The 17,036-nt window shown below is 35.9% G+C and overlaps 1 protein-coding gene across 1 annotated transcript in view; it reads left to right on the top strand.

Annotated features, from left to right (window-relative positions):
* Positions 1–17,036, top strand: part of CCDC178 (coiled-coil domain containing 178) — a gene marked incomplete at both ends in the record, with an annotated part of 360,112 nt that overhangs the window by 79,281 nt on the left and 263,795 nt on the right. Inside the window, 2 exons of the mRNA XM_080920521.1 lie at positions 68–163; positions 309–445. Coding sequence (XP_080776647.1) covers positions 68–163; positions 309–445 — 233 coding nt within the window. The remainder of the gene's footprint in view (positions 1–67; positions 164–308; positions 446–17,036) is intronic.

Raw genomic sequence — 17,036 nt, 5'->3', positions numbered from 1 at the left:
TCAACCTATTTCTTACTTGTAAAAATAAAGGAAATGTCAATTCAGCCATTTTCTGTACTTTTTGTAGGTAGACGATTTGAAAAGACAGTTTGATCAATATTGCTGGAAACAAAAAAAATATGAAGAGGAGTATATGGAGTCAATGAATAATTATTATTCCGCAGTAAGTGGGAATGCATTCTCCCTGCAGAGGACTATATCCTATACTTAATTATTAAGTTAGGTGCTTAAAACTTATTTTATTAACAAAAAATTAAATTTCAATTCCTAAGGATTTAAAAGTAGCTCTTGTCTTCTCTTTTATCAAGAAAAAAACGTGGGATGTTGAGCTCTCAAGTGTTTCCAAAGACTTCAAAGTTATTTCATCAGCCTATTCGGCAGAAGCAGAAGATAACAAAAGGATTCAATTTGAAATTAAAAACATAACAGATGAAATCGGAGAGAGGTAATTCAGATGTTAGATTGTTACCATGTAGCATCCTAATAGGTGATATGTAATAAACACGTCCAGCATGAATCTCTGAGGTCACATAATAGTGTTCATGTTTAATATTAACATAATGTTACCTGGGTCTATTCCAAGTGTTCCTCTGTGAACATCCAGGGCACAGTTATCAACAGTTTCTTTGGTAACTTTTAACTTAACATATGTGTGGTGAAGCTCTTCCTCTCTTCCAGCCCACCCTCATCCTGTTCCTTAGTTACTAGCTTGTGCTCTTGGCTCAGAAACTGAAGTCTTCTTTATGCCACTTTCTATATCAACTCTCACATTTAAATTTTAACAACCATTGGCCACTCTGAGAATCCTATAAATCTGTCTTCAGGCCAAAACAAGCAGATTTTATGTACATGCTCAGTGACTTCGGAGAGGAGGTGACACACCGTTACATGTTTCTTTTCCAGCCATTATCTAAATTGAGAAAGCTACTTGTTCTTTCTCATTTCATGTAGAAGTATCATCGATTAACTCTCCCATTGTTATTAAATTTGAAAAAGAAAAGGAACCACTTTCATCACATACCCATAAGCCCCCTTGACGAGGACAAGTTCTATTTGCTGTATTATACTGTATCAAGCTCACGTTTATGATTTGGCTCAAATTATGGCTTAACTCAACTTCCCCTTCTAGTCACATTTGTCATATTTATGATATATCTAGAATGTTTTTACTGCTTTCTCTGAACAAGTATTGCTTATTGGTAGTATTACAGTACAGGAATGCGAACAAACCACTGTGTATACTGTTAAGATGAGTGCATGTGTGCCTCTCTCTCCTGTCTTTTACCATACTTGCAATGCTATGTGGAAAGGAGGTTGACATTTCTCTCCCTACTCTGCAACAAGGAAGATCCATGGGCCGTGACATTTGTGTTTTGCAACCACACCCTCACTGGTTTGCTTGAAACATATTTTGCTACTGATTATGAAATCTTGAAGAAAAAGAGGGAGGAAGATGTAAACGGAGCTGATCACAGTACTTGGTGACAATATCTAAAGTTTGTCAAAAATATGTTCTGGTGGTTTATAATGTTCAGTCCAGGAAGTATCACTTGTTATCTGGTTAGGCTGCTAATTCTCTGCTTTTTCTCTGGGACTTTTTAGGATGTGGGCTTCAGTTTTAATTGCTCCACATTGGGCAGCATTTTGTTGAAGTTAGATTCCTGTTCTTCCCCAGCCTTATGATCACAGAAATAAGACTCAGACTTAAAATATATTTATAAATACCTTGGTCATTTGGCTAAACTCTTCTCTCACTAAATCATAACTACAATGATGTATTTATTTTAAGCTACTTTCTGCCACATAGCTGGTTTCCTGTGTTCAGGTACCATGTATCCACTTCATTACACCTTACCTTAAATCTCCATGTGACTTGCTCTATCCCAGAATCCTTTGTGCTTCTCAGATGTCCCATCTCTATTTTCTGTGGAGCTATAGGCCATAGGCTTTTAAATTGACAGCTGATGCATCCATACATTACACAACACATTCTCTCTACACCCTCTGATCTCCACAAGTATGCTATGGCATATTTGTCTTCCTCCACCTATCACACACACACACACACACACACACACACACACACACAAATTAATAAATACATACATACATACATACATACATACATAAATAAATAAATAAATAAATAAATAAATGCTATAATCCTGGTAAGAATGTCAAGGAAAGAGGTGAATACACCCTTAGATGGCTGTGAAAATCCATGGAGCCACTGTTGAAATAAACTCCAAATTTCTATTTAGTGACATAATATAGTTATACCATTTCTAAGCAAACACTCAATGGACTCTCATTAAGCAAATTGCAAAGGCACATGCACCTGTGTGATTAATTGCAATACTATTCACAAAAGCCAAGATAGGAAATTTCCTTTCTCTCTTGACATATATACATATGTGTGTATGTGTGTGTGTGTATACACATATATGTGTATGTATATATGTGTGTGTATGTATATGTGTATAAAGATATAGACAGAGAGAAATATAGATACATATAGATATATAGATACAGAAATATATAGAGAACTCTCTAGATACATTTATAAACAAAGATATGCACAGACACAAACAAATAAAATGTCATCTCTTTTTGATCACATATAGAATCCAGCTATATGTGTGGTATGTGTGTTTTTGTGTGTGTTCATGTGATAGTGCATACCTATGAACATGTGAGAGTGCTGTGTGAATTTGTGTATGTGAGTGTGTAAGTGTGTGAATGTACATTAATGTGTATGTGTGTATGTATGTTTGTAGAAAAGAGGAGTCTGGAAAGGAAGAGATGACTGAGTGGAAATGGGGTGAGGGGAGCAAGATTAGAGGACAACAAAGAAAAGCAAAGGTAGTGAACTTACTTGTAGACTCCAGTTTTGTAAACTATACATGAGAAGACAGGAAAAGGAAGAAAATTTTCAAGGAGACCAATAGGAAAAGCATAGCCAGTAAGGATACAGTTCATGATGCCTATGTTAAAATGTCATGTAAAGCCCATTCATTATTTTTAACAATGCATTTAGATTGAACGAAAGATTAAAAATTGGGAACCCTGTGACAGTCTATGACATGCATTGAATACCCTGCCCTGATTCTGGTTTTTGTTTGTTTATTTGTTTGTTTGTATTGTTTTGCTTTAGTTGTTGGTTTTTTTGTTGTTGTTTTGTTTTGTCTTTTCTTTTATTTTTTTTCTCTTTTGGATTAACACCTTATCACATCAGTTCTGACTCTCCAACAATAAACAAGCTGATGCTTTAGGTAAGTGTAATGATTCCTTCTCAATTCTTTTTTCTCCTGTCTCCTCTACATTCCCAGTCATCTAATGACTTAGTGTCTGTTAACTCCCTTTCCATTTCCAGATATAACAGGCCTATGAGCAACTTAATAATGAAAGAATTTATTTTATGCCATAGATGCAAATGGCTAAGTCCTAGAGTCAGAGGTGTCCTTGGATGGCAGCAGGAACAGGAAGCTTGGCCAATCACATTTTCTCCCCACACAGGACTCAGAGGAAGCTTAGAAAGAAAGGGGAGGCTCTAGGCTTTCAAAATCTGCCCTTGGTGACATATTTTCTCCAGCAGGGCTTGCTTCTTAATGATTTAATAACCTTTCCAAACAACACCAACCTTTAGGAGCCAAGTGTTGAAACACATAGGCAGGTAAGAGACACTGCCTTTAAAACCATCATATTTGACACAGATAATTCAAGCTTGTGTTTCATCCTTTAAAACACTGCAGACAAGAGAGATCTCTGCGGAGTGCACACGGAAAGTGCACCCCCTGCCTTGCCCTGCCCTGCCCTGCCTGATCCAGTGACCAGGAACAAAACTTTGGAACTTCTGTTCCCACCCGGCGACTCTGAGGCATAGAACAGGGCTCGACCCATCTGCCACCTGGACCAGTGGAGATCCAGGGACACAGACCAGATACAAGGGAAAGGCAAGAACATATCACTGACAACAAAATGGCAAGAGGAAAGCGAAAGAGTATATCCCAAGGAAACCAAGACAACCTAGCAACACCAGAAACCACCTCTCACATAACAGCAAACATCAAAATTCCAAACAATCCAGAAGAGGAAGACACAGACCTGAAAACATACCTCAAGATAAGAGATAATTAAACAAGAACGAGAGGAAAAGCAAAAAGATTCAGAAGCTTTTAAAGAGGAAAAAAAAACTCAAAGAACTACAGGAAAACACAACCAAAGAGATGAAGGAATGGAAGAGAGAACTTAAAACGGAAATTGACACAATAAAGAAAACACTAAAAGAGATAACCCTAGAGGTAGAACACCTAAAAAAGAAATCAGGAGTCACAGAAGCAAGCATTCCCAATAGATTACAAGAGATGGAAGAGAGAATCTCGGGGGCAGAAGACAACATTGTAAACATAGACAAAACAGCCAGAGAAGATGCAAAAAACAAAAAGCTACTAACCCAAAATGTCCAGGAAATCCAGGACACAATGAGAAGAACAAACCTAAGGATAATAGGAATAGAAGAGGGAGAAGAGTATCAACTAAGAGGCACAGTAAATATCTTCAACAAAATCGTAGAAGAAAACTTCCCTACCCTCAAGAATGAGATGACCACGAGCATAAAATAAGCCTTCAGAACTCCAAATAGGTTGGACCAGAAAAGAAATACCTCCCGACACAAAATAGTAAAAACATCAAGTGCCCAAAGCAAAGAAAGAATACTAAAAGCAGTAAGGGGAAAAGGTCAGGTAACATATAAAGGCAGGCCAATCAGACTCACACATGATTTCTCAACAGAGACTATGAAAGCTAGAAGAGCCTGGACAGACATCATGCACACCCTAAGAGAGCAAAAGAGCCAGCCCAAGCTGCTATACCCAGAAAAACTATCAATCACCATCGATGGAGAGATGAAGATATTTCAAGACAAATCAAAATTTACACAATATCTGACCACAAACCCAGCACTACAACGAATTATAGGAGGAAAATACAATACAATGAGGGAAAATACAGCCTAGTAAAAACAAGAAAACTCCTAAACAAGAAAATCAAAAGAAGAAAAAGACACAGACACAACTCAACCCACAAAAGCAATAATGGCAAGAAACAGAAACAACTATTCCTTGATATCTATTAACATAAATGGACTCAACTCCCGAATAAAGAGACATAGGTTATCAGACTGGATACAAAAACAAAATCCAGCCTTTTGCTGCATAAAAAAAACTCATCTCAGAGACAAAGACAGACACTATCTCAGAATAAAAGGGTGGGAAAAAAACTTCCAAGCAAACAGCTCCAAGAAGCAAGCTGGAGTGGCTATTCTAATATCGAATAAAGTAAATTTCCAACCAAAAGTTATCAAAAAAGATAAGGAAGGACACTTTTTACTCATTACCGGGGAAATCTGTCAGGAGAAACTCTCAATCCTTAACATATATGCTCCAAACAAAAAAAGCACCCACATTCATAAAAGAAACCCAACTAAAGCTCAAAAAATACATTTCACCCCACACAATAATAGTGGGAGACTTTAATACCACACTCTCACCAATGGACAGATTATGGAAACAGAAACTGAACAAGGACACTGCAAAACTAGCAGAGACTTTGAACCAACTAAAATTAATAGATATATACAGAACATGTTATCCTAAAGTAAAAGAATACACCTTCTTCTCACCACCCCATGGCACCTTCTCGAAAATTGACCACATAATTGGACAAAGAGCGAGCCTCAATCGATATAAGAAGATTGTAATACTCTCATGCATCCTCTCAGATCACCATGGTCTACGGCTGCTCTTTAACAACAACAAAGACAACAAAAAGCCCACATACACATGGAAACTAAACAATGCTCTGTTAAACGATAGCAGTGTCAAAGAAGAAATAAAAAAGGAATTAAGGATTTTCTAGAATTCAAGGAAAACGAAAACACAACATACCCAAATCTATGGGATGCAATGAAAGCAGTATTGAGAGGAAAACTCATAGCCCTAAGTGCTTCCAAAAAGAAACTGGAGAGAGCATACATCAGCAATATACTGACAGCACAGCTAAAAGCCCTAGAACAAAAGGAAGCAGATATATGCAAGAAGAGTAGACGGCAAAAAATAATCAAAATTAGGGCAGAAATAGACCAAATAGAAACAAAAAGAACCATTGAAAAAATCAACAAAACCAAGAGTTGGTTCTTTGAGAAAATTAACAAGATTGATAAACCCCTAGCCAGACTAACTAGAGGGCAAAGAGAGAGAACAAAATTAACAAAATCAGAAAGGAAAGTGGGGACATAACAACTGAAACTGAGGAAATCCAAGAAATCATCAGATCCTACTACAAAAACTTATACTCCACAAAATTGGAAAATCTGGAGGAAATGGACAATTTCCTAGACAGATACAAGATCCCAAAGTTAAACCAGGACCAAGTAAACCATCTAAATAACCCTATAACACCTAAAGAAATAGAAGAAGTCATCAAAAGCATCCCAACCAAAAAAAGCCCAGGTCCAGACGGGTTCAGTGCAGAATTTTATCAGACATTTATTGGGGATATAACACCAATACTCTCCAAACTATTCCAAAAGATAGAATCAGATGGAATACTACCTAACTCATATTTTGAGGCCACAATAACCCTCGTACCTAAACCACACAAAGACCCTACAATGAAAGAGAACTTCATACCAATCTCACTTATGAACATTGATGCAAAAATACTCAACAAAATCCTTGCAAACCGAATCCAAGAACACATCAAAACGATCATTCATCATGACCAAGTAGGCTTCATCCCTGGGATGCAGGGATGGTTTAACATAAGGAAATCCATCAATGTAATCCACCATATAAACAAACTCAAAGATCAAAATCACATGGTCATCTCACTAGATGCCGAGAAAGCATTCGACAAAATCCAACACCCCTTCATGTAAAAAGTCCTGGAAAGAACAGGAATCCAAGGCCCATACTTAAACATAATAAAAGCAATATACAGCAAACCAACAGCCAACATCAAACTTAATGGCAAGAAACTTGAAGCAATCCCACTAAAATCAGGGACTCGACAAGGCTGCCCGCTCTCCCCCTACCTATTCAACATAGTACTGGATGTCCTGGCTGGAGCAATTAGACAGCAAAAGGAGATCAACGGGATGCAAATCGGAAAGGAAGAGATAAAAACATCACTCTTTGCCGATGACATGATAGTGTACTTGAGTGACCCCAAAAATTCCACCAGAGAACTCCTACAGCTGATAAACAAGTTCAGCAAAATGGCTGGATACAAAATTAACTCAAACAAATCAGTAGCCTTCCTGTACTCAAAGGACAAACATGTGGAGAAAGAAATTAGGGAAAAAGTACCCTTCACAATCGTCACAAAAACTATGAAATACCTTGGTGTGACTCTAACTAAGCAAGTGAAGGACCTGTATGACAAGAACTTCAAACCTCTAAAGAAAGAAATTGAGGAGGATCTCAGAAAATGAAAAGATCTCCCATGCTCATGGATTGGAAAGATCAACATCTTAAAAATGGCCATCCTACCAAAAGCAATCTACAGATTCAATGCAATCCCCATCAAAATTCCAACCCAGTTCTTCATGGAATTGGAAAGATCAATGTGCAATTTCATATGGAGTAACAAAAGACCTAGAATAGCGAAATCCATCCTCAACACCAAAAAAGCATCTGCAGGAATCACTATCCCTGACCTCAAGCTATATTACAAGGCAATTGTGCTGAAAACTGCATGGTACTGGTACAGAAATAGGCATGTGGATCAATGGAATAGAATAGAAGATCCAGAAATGAGCCCTCATGTATACGGTTACCTGATTTTTGACAAAGGAGCATTAAACATTGAATGGAAAAAGGACAGCCTATTCAACAAATGGTGCTGGTCCAACTGGCACTCAGCATGCAAAAGAATGAAAATAGACCCTTTCTTATCTCCTTGTACAAAGCTCAAGTGTAAGTGGATCAAAGATCTCCACATTAAACCAGATACACTGAAACTATTAGATGAGAAAGTAGGGAAAACCTTAGAACACATAGGCACAGGAGAAAATTTTCTGAACAAAACACCAATGGCTCAAGCTCTAAGGTCAAAGATTAACAAATGGGACTTAATGAGATTGCAAAGTTTCTGTAAGGCTAAGGACATCGTCAAGAAAACAAAACGGCAACCAACAGAATGGGAAAAGATCTTTACCAATACCACATCAGATAGAGGCCTAATAACCAAGGTGTACAAGGAACTCAAAAAGCTAGACACCAGAGAATCAAATAACCCTATTAAAAATGGGGTACAGAGCTAATCAAAACGTTTTCAGTTGAGGAACACCGAATGGCCTAGAAACATCTGAGGAAGTGCTCGACATCCTTAGCCATCAGGGAAATGCAAATCAAAAAAACCCTGAGATTCCACCTCACACCAGTCAGATTGGCCAAGATCCAAAACTCAGATGACAGCAGATGCTGGCAAGGCTGCAGAGAAAGAGGAAAGAGGAACACTTCTCCACTGTTGGTGGGGTTGCAAGCTAATACAACCACTCTGAAAATCAGTCTGGCGATACCTCAGAAAATTGGATATAGTACTACCTGAAGACCCAGCTATTCCACTTCTGGGCATATACCCCAGAGACACTTTAATACACAACAAAGATATATGCACTACAATGTTCATAGCGGCTCTATTTATAATAGCCAGAAGCTGGAAAGAACCCAGATGTCATTCAGAAGATGAATGGATACAAAAATTTTGGTACATATACACAATGGAATACTACTCAGCCACCAGAAACAATGACTTAATCAAATTCTTAAGAAAATGGCTGCATCTAGAGAAGATCATCCTGAGTGAGACAACCCAGTCACAAAAGAACAGACATAATATACAGTCACTGATAGTGGGATGCTAACCCCAGAGGCTTGCACTCCCCCAGAAACAACTCACAGACTGTATGAAGTCCAAGAAATAAAGAAAACAAAACAAAACAAAAAAAATATTTACAAAACAAAAAACTTTAACTATTTCCATGTTACATTTTGTTTTACGTGTACTTTAGCTCATTGTAACTATTAAGTTTTCAAGGCATACAATCAAACGTTGAAAAAATCAAGTACTGACTAAAAAAATATATTCATATAGTTTTATGTAAAAATTATGTTAAAATCTGAAAAAAGTACTGACAAAAAATGTTTAATTTTAAGCAAAAAATGTTTAAAATCTGTACATTTATCTTTGTTTTGTAAAATAAAGTTGTTTTATAAAAAAGAGTTCTTTTTATTGTTGTTTTAGTTTTTATTTATTTATTTTTGATGAGCATTTCATCTTTTCTTCTGAAAATTCTGGCCATAACAACACCAATAATAAAAATAAAACAATGACTTTTGTCTTAATATGACTACAGTGCCGAGGTCACCTTAGTCAGCCATGCAGGGATATTACTGAGTGGAGTTTCATGTGCCTCCATGTAACCTTGACTTTCTTCATCTATACTCTATTTGAAATTTCTAAACCATGGCAAAAAAAATTTCACTTTGCAAAAATCTGTATTTAATTCATGGCAAAATATGTCTTATGATTTATAAGTACTCTGATTATAATGCATGTATATTTTAGAAAATTTGTACAAACAACCTCAAAGAGGTCAAAACCTAAAATCATTTTAATACACCCAGATGTTACTATAAATGTATATTTATGCATTATGAATACCTGTGAGGATTCTTTTTCTCTCAACATGAGATGATTAATTTTAATGCACAGTACATAAATTTCCAATACATTTAAATATTTGTATGATTCTGTTATGTAGGAGATCTATGATTTATGAGATATCACTGCAATTTAGATTTGTTTTAATTTTATTTATTTAACTGTGGTAAGAACTTTTGTGTGTAGAAATGCTTTTCAAAATCTCATTGTCCATTTAAATGTAAAACAGAGTTATGAAAGTGAATTAGCTGTAATATTTTAAAGCCCTTAATAAATTTCTAATACTACCTTCCAGAGAGATTGTATAATTTTTTTAAGACTGGGTAGTACATTAACTTGTTCTAGTATTATAAAAATGGAGTTTTATACTCCATTTCTTTGATTACCACTGAGGATGGATATTTATGCAACCTCTGTACAATTCACATTTTATAAATTATTCATGGACTACTCCTAGGAGCAAATGAAGAAAGTTTCGTTTCCTAAAACCCACAACTAAGTGCAGCTGGAATCTATACTGAAAACTCATTTTTATATTTATGTTCATCCAAGATTTACTTACATATCAAATTATTTGTAAGTTAATGTGGTTTCAATTTAAGTGACACTTAGTGAACATTCAAATATACTTAGTATATTACTATAGTAGCAACAATTTCAGATATGAGAACTAACATTAAAAATCAAGGAATAAGTAAGAAAATAAACCATGTGTTCCTGCATGAGTATGTGTGTGTGTGTGTGTGTGTGTTTACCCTACCACACTGTATGTGTAACCCCACTGTGTGTATGTCTTTTTATTGATACATAGACACAAACAAACATTAAAAAGATAAAGACCAATGTGACAGGTAGATACTAAGCCATTTAAGATATTCAGATTCAGCTGAGAATTAAAATACATCAATGAGCTAAATGCTCTGTTCTCTTTAGTTTTGTATACCATGAGCACATATCTCAACATATCTAGGAAGAGGAGATGTCAACTGAGTTCCTGGTTCATCAGGATGATCTGCAGACATATCTGTAGGGCATCTTCTTGGTTGTTGATAGATGAGGTAAGGCTCATCCCACTGTGGGTGGTGTCACCCCTGGCCAGGTTCTCCTGTGAAGCAAAATACAGAACCTGAACATGAGCCTGAAACATGACTAGGCGATTTTTCAGAAGAATTGAGGAAAGATTTTAGAGACTTGGGAAGAACTGTAAGCCAAATAAATAAACCCTTTCTTCCCCAAATTGTTTTAGATAGTGATGTTTTATCACAAACCAGAAACCTAACTAGAAAAATGTTACAATTTAAAGCTTACAAAAAGAAAAAAGAAAAGGATGAAAATAACACTAAAAAAGATTGGAAAGCTGATGATATACTTGCTATACTTGATGAGAATTAGGTACAGAAAGGTACAAGGGATTACTGTCTAACAATTATTTTGACCCATGCTCTAAAGCAATAGTTTATTAACATTGTCATTGGACATTAGATGTGGCAATACTTTCAAGCATCTTCATATTTATGATTTTTATCTCTCTAAAAATTCTGAATTTCTAGGATTAGAATTTCGGTGACTAAATTAAGGCTTTGGTCACAGATAAAATATATTTTACCCCAAATAGAATAGATTAGAATCACTAAATAAAATTATTTTTGGCATTCCCTTAAATGCATACATTTTGGTTGGTACTGACTCTCATATTTAAGGATATAATGGATTAAGGTGACATTGTTTAGAGAGTTAAAATGCAATCTCTGCTCCATCTATATCTCTGATCATCTTGTAAGCAGGACAAATTGGGGACTGAAGGTTTTATGAATGGGTTGATGTCTCCCCCCTTCCACCCTACCTGGCTTCAGAAGATGGTTACTCTAGTCTCTCTATCCCACTCTGGTGGCAGTCTCACGGAAAGTTATTCCGATAGGCTCCCCAGAACCTCCCCCATACTAGTCCCAGAGTTGACCACCACTGATTTCCATTGCCATTCCCAGACATTGCTCACCCCATCCACACACCTGATCCTCATCCTCTTTCAACTCCTCAGCCACTCATCCTCAAAGTTTCCTCCCTCCAACCACCCTACAGGGTTATTTTCCCCTTCTGAATGAGATTCTCTCATTCTCACCTGAACATTCCTTCTTGCTTAGTTTCTTTGGATCTATGAATTGTAGCATTTTTATCTGTACTTATCTATGGCTAAGATCCACTTGCAAGTGAACACATATCATGCATGTCTTTTCGGGTCTGAATTACTTCGCTCAGGATGATAGTTTCTATTTCCATCCATATACCCCCAAATTTTATGATAGTCTTGTTTTTAATTGGTTAATTGTGTTCTATTGTGTATATGTACCACTTTTTCTTCATCCACTCTTCAGTTGATGGACATCTGGAATCTTTCTACTTTCTGGCTATCACAAATAAAGCTTCTATGAATATAGTGAAACAAGTGTCCTTATGGTATAGTAGAGCATCTTTTGGGTATATACTCAGGAGCTGTATAAATGGGTCTTGGGGTAGAACTATTCCCAGCTATCTGAGAAATTACCAAATTGATTTCCAACGTGGTTGTACAAGTTTATACACTCATCAGCAAAGAAGGAGTCTTCTCCTGCTCCACATACCCTCCAGCAAGTGCTTGCATCTTTTATCTTAGCCATTATGAGAGGTTTAAAGTGGAGAATATGAATTGATTTGATTTTCATTTTGTTGATGAGTAAGGGAGTTGAACAACCCTTTTAAATGTTGCTCAACCATTAGACATTTCTCAGTTGAGAATTCTCTGTTTACTTCTATACCCCATTTTTAAATTGAGTAATTTTGTTTGATGGTGCCTTATTTCTTGCTTTCTTAATATTAACATTTTATATTAATATTTTTATATTAGTTTTTCTCAAAGGTAGCGTTGGTCAATTTTTTCCCATTGTGAAGACTGTTATTTTGTCTTATTGATGATGTCCTTAGCCTTGCAAAAGCTTTTCAGTTTCATGAGGTCCCATTGATTAATTGTTAATCTTAGTCCCTCAACTATTGGTTTTCTTTTCAGGAATCTGAGTCTTGTGCCAATGAATTCAAGGCAGTACACACTTTTTCTTCTACTAAGTGTCCAGTTTTATGTTAAGGTCTTAAATTCACATGGATTTGAGTTTTGTGCAGAGTGACATATATAGGTCTATTTGCATTCTTCTACATGCAAACATCCAGTTAGGCAAGCACCATTTGTTAAAGATGCTCCCCTTTTTTCATTATATGGCTTTGACTTCTTTCTCAAAAATCAAGTGTACATAGGTATGTGGGTATAATACTGTGTCTTCAATTTCATTGGTCAACCTGTCTATTATATACCAATATTACATAGTTTTTATTACTACTACTCTGTAATATAGCTTGAAGTCAGGGGTGGTGATTCCTTCAGAACTTCTTTTATTGTTCAGGATTACTGTAGCTAATCTACACTTTTTTTCCTATGTGAATTTGAGAATTAGTTTTTCAAGGTTTGTGATGATTTGTATTGGAAATTTGATGAAAATTACTTTGAATCTGTAGATTGCTTTTGGTAAGATGTCTGTTTTCACTATGCTAATCCTACCAATATATGAACATGGGAGATATTTCTAACTTTTGACATATTCTTCAATTTCTTTCTTGAGAGACTTGAAGTACTTATCATACAAGTTCTTCACTTACTTGATCAGAGTTCAACCAACATATTTTATAGTATTTGTGGCTATTATGAAGGGTGCTGTTTCCCTCATTTCTTTCTCGGCCCTTTTGTCATTCATATAAAGGAGGTCCACTGATTTCTTTTTAGTTAGTTTTATGTTCATCCACTTTGCTGGAGCTATTTATCAGCTGTAGGAGTTCTCTGGTAGAAATTTTTGGGTCACTTGTGTATACTACCACATCATTCAACAATAGCAAATATTTGACTTCTTTAATTCCAATTTGTGAGGCACCATGTGTTTTCAGAGAATTAAATTATGGAAGAAACCAGTTCTCCTAACCCCTAAACCATATCTCTAGCTCTTCCTTCCCAATTTGTACCCTCTTGATCTCTTTTAGTCTTTAATATTTTTTATTTCATTCCTGACCCAGTGATCATTGAATAGACATTTGTTCACTTTCCATGAGATTTTAGGGACTGTTATTTCTGTTGTTATTGAAGTCCAGTTTTAATCTATGGTGCTTTGATATGTTAGAAGAATGTATTTCACTTTTCCTGTTTTTCCCGAGGCTTTCTTTGTGACTGACGGCATGGTAAATTTTAAAGAAGAATGCTGTGTGTTGCTGAGAAGAAGGTATATTCTTTTGTGTTTGGGTGAAATGTTCTGTAGATATTTGTTAGGTCAATTTGATTTATAACATCAGTTTGTTTTATTAGTTTTCTATTTAGTTTCTGTCTTCATGTCTGCTCATTGGTAAGAGTGGAGTGTTGAAGTCTCTCACTATTAATATGTGGGCTTTGATAAGAGATTTAAGCTTTAGTAATATTTCTTTTACAGATGTGACTGCCTTTGTATTGGGGGCATTGATGTGCAGAAATGAGATATTGTCTGGGTGAATTTTTTGATGAATACAAAGTAACTTTCCTTGTCTCTTTTTATTAGTTTCCGCTGATAGTCTATTTTATTAGCTATTAGAAGACCTACTACATATTCCTCCTTGGGTTTGAGCTTCCTTTCTAGTATTTTCTGTAAGTCTGGATGTGTGGGCAGATATTGTTTAAATTTTTTCTTATAGTATCTTGGCTTTTTTTTTTTTTTAATTTACAGTGATTGAGACTTTTGCTGAGTATAGTAGTGTAATTTGCATTGGTGGTTTCTTCGAGGATACAAGTCATCTTTCTGGGCTCTTTTAAGCATTTACAGTCTCTGGTGAGGAATTTCGTAGAACTTTGATTGGTCTGCTTTTGTATGTTTCTTGGCCTATTTTCCCTTGCAGCTTTTAACACTCTTTCTTTGTTCGATTCATTTAGCATTTTGATGATTATGTTGGGGGAGGACTTTTTTTGCTGGCCCTTAAAGCTTCAACTCTGCCCTTCTATTTCTATTGGTCCTAGTTAGATCTTTATACAGTATGCCAGATTTCTCAACAATTTTGTCAAAGTTTAGTATTTTCTTTGACTAACGTATCAGTTTCTTCTATTGTATCTTCTACAATTGAAATTCTCTCTTCCATCTCTCATTTTCAGTTGGTGATGTTTACTTGTATTTCTTTTCCAAGTGCTCTATCCCAAATTTTCCATGTTCAGGAAGCCCCCTGTTTATTTTTTCTTTATTGTTTCTAGTTCCATTTTCAGATCTTGAACAGTTTTATTCATTTTCTTCACTTGCTTAATTGCATTTTCCTGTATATTTTTAAGAGATTTGTTCCCTGTTTAAAGACCTTGCTACCTGTTTGGTTGTATTTTCTTGTATTTCTTTGGGTAATTTATTCATTTCTTTTGTAAAGGACTCCATTCTCTTTACAAGATTGGAGTTAAGGTTATTTTCTAGTGTTCCCGTTGTATTAGAATACAACGAGAGCCATGGGTCTCTCCATGTATACTCAAGTGTTGGCATCAACAGTAGTATGTGATTTTGGTGGCTGCATGTGGGGTGGATCCCCAGTTAAGGCAGTCTCGGGATGATCTTTTTTAAATCCCTGTTCCTCTATTTGTCCTTATAATTCCTCCTGTGAGTGTGTTGTTCTGCCTTCTAAGAAGAAATGAGGCATCCACATTTTGGCATTTTTACTTTTTAAGCTTGGTAAGGTCTGTGAATGTAAATTGCTTCTTGGTCATTTAGAGCTTTGGGGACTAGTATCTGCTTATCAGGGAGTACATCCATGTGAGTTCTTTTGTGACTGGGTTACCTCACTCAGCATGATAGCTTCTAGTTCCATCTATTTGCCTAGGAATTTCATAAAGTCGTTTTTAATAACTGAGCAGTATTTCATTGAGTAAATGTACCACAATTTTTGTATCCATTCCTCTGTTGAAGGACATCTGGGTTCTTTCCAGCTTCTGGCTGTTATAAATAAGTCTGCCATAAACATGGTAGAGCATGTGTCCTTGTTATATGTTGGAACATCTTTTGAATATATGCCCAGGAGTGGAGTAGGTAGGCTTTCAGGTAGGGCTGTGTCCAATTTTCTGAGTAACTGCCAGACTGATTTCCAGAGTGGTTACATCAGCTTGCAATCCCACCAGCAGTGGAGGAGTTTTCCTCTTTCTCCACATCCTCACCAGCATCTGCTGTAAACTAAGTTTTTGATCTTAGCCATTCTGACTGATGTGAAGTAGAATCTCAGGGTTGTTTTGATTTGCATTTCAATGATGACTAGACATTCTGAGCATTTTTATTTGATTTGTATTCTTTTGCATGCTGACAGCCGGTTGAACCAACACTATTTGTTGAAGAGATTGTCATTTTTCCATTGAATGTTTTTAGCTCCTTTGTCAAAGATCAAAAAGATCATAGCTGTGTGGGTTCATTTCAGTGATCTACCTACCTGTCTCTGTACCAATACCATGAAGTTTTTATAATGATTGATCTGTAATATCGCTTGATGTTAGGAATGGTGATTCTGCTGGAAGTTCTTTTATTCTTGAGAATAATTTTCTCTATCCTGTATATTTTGTTATACCAAATGAATTTTCAAATTGCTTTTTCTAACTCTATGAAGAATTGAATTGTTACTTTGATGGGGATTGCATTAAATCTGTAGATTGCTTTAGTCAATATGGCCATTTTTACTATGTTGTTCCTTCTAATCCATTACCATGGGAGACCTTTCCATCTTCTGAGGCCTTCTTTAATTTTTTTCTTCAGAGACATGAAGTGCTTGTCACATAGATCTTTCACTTGCTTAGTTATGGTTACACCAAAGAATTTCATATTGCTTGTGACTATTGTGAAGAGTGTCATTTTCCTAATTTCTTTCTCAACATGTTTATCCTTTCGTTAGAGAGAGATAGGCAACTGACTTTTAAATTATTTTTATATCCACCCACTGAAGTTTTTTTTTCCAGCTGTAAGAGCTCTCTGATGGAATTTTTGGGGTCACTTAAGTATAATATTTTATCTGCAAATAGTGATATTTTGACTTCTTCCTTTACAATATGTATTCCTTTGACTTCCTCTTGCTATCTAATTTTTCTGGCCAAAAATTCTAGTACTATATTGAATAGGTATGGTGAAAGTGGGCAGAGTTAGCTAGTCCCTGATTTTAGTGGGATTGCTTCAAGTTTCTTGCCATTTAGTTTGATGTTGGCTACCAGTTTGCTGAAAATTGCTTTTACATAGTATATGTATGGTCCTTGAATTCCTGATATT

Source organism: Micromys minutus, assembly GCF_963924665.1.
Source record: "Micromys minutus genome assembly, chromosome: 8".
Classification (NCBI taxonomy): Eukaryota; Metazoa; Chordata; class Mammalia; order Rodentia; family Muridae; genus Micromys; species Micromys minutus.
The sequence above is the reverse complement of the archived record's forward strand: the minus strand, read 5'-3'. Positions and strand labels throughout refer to the sequence as shown.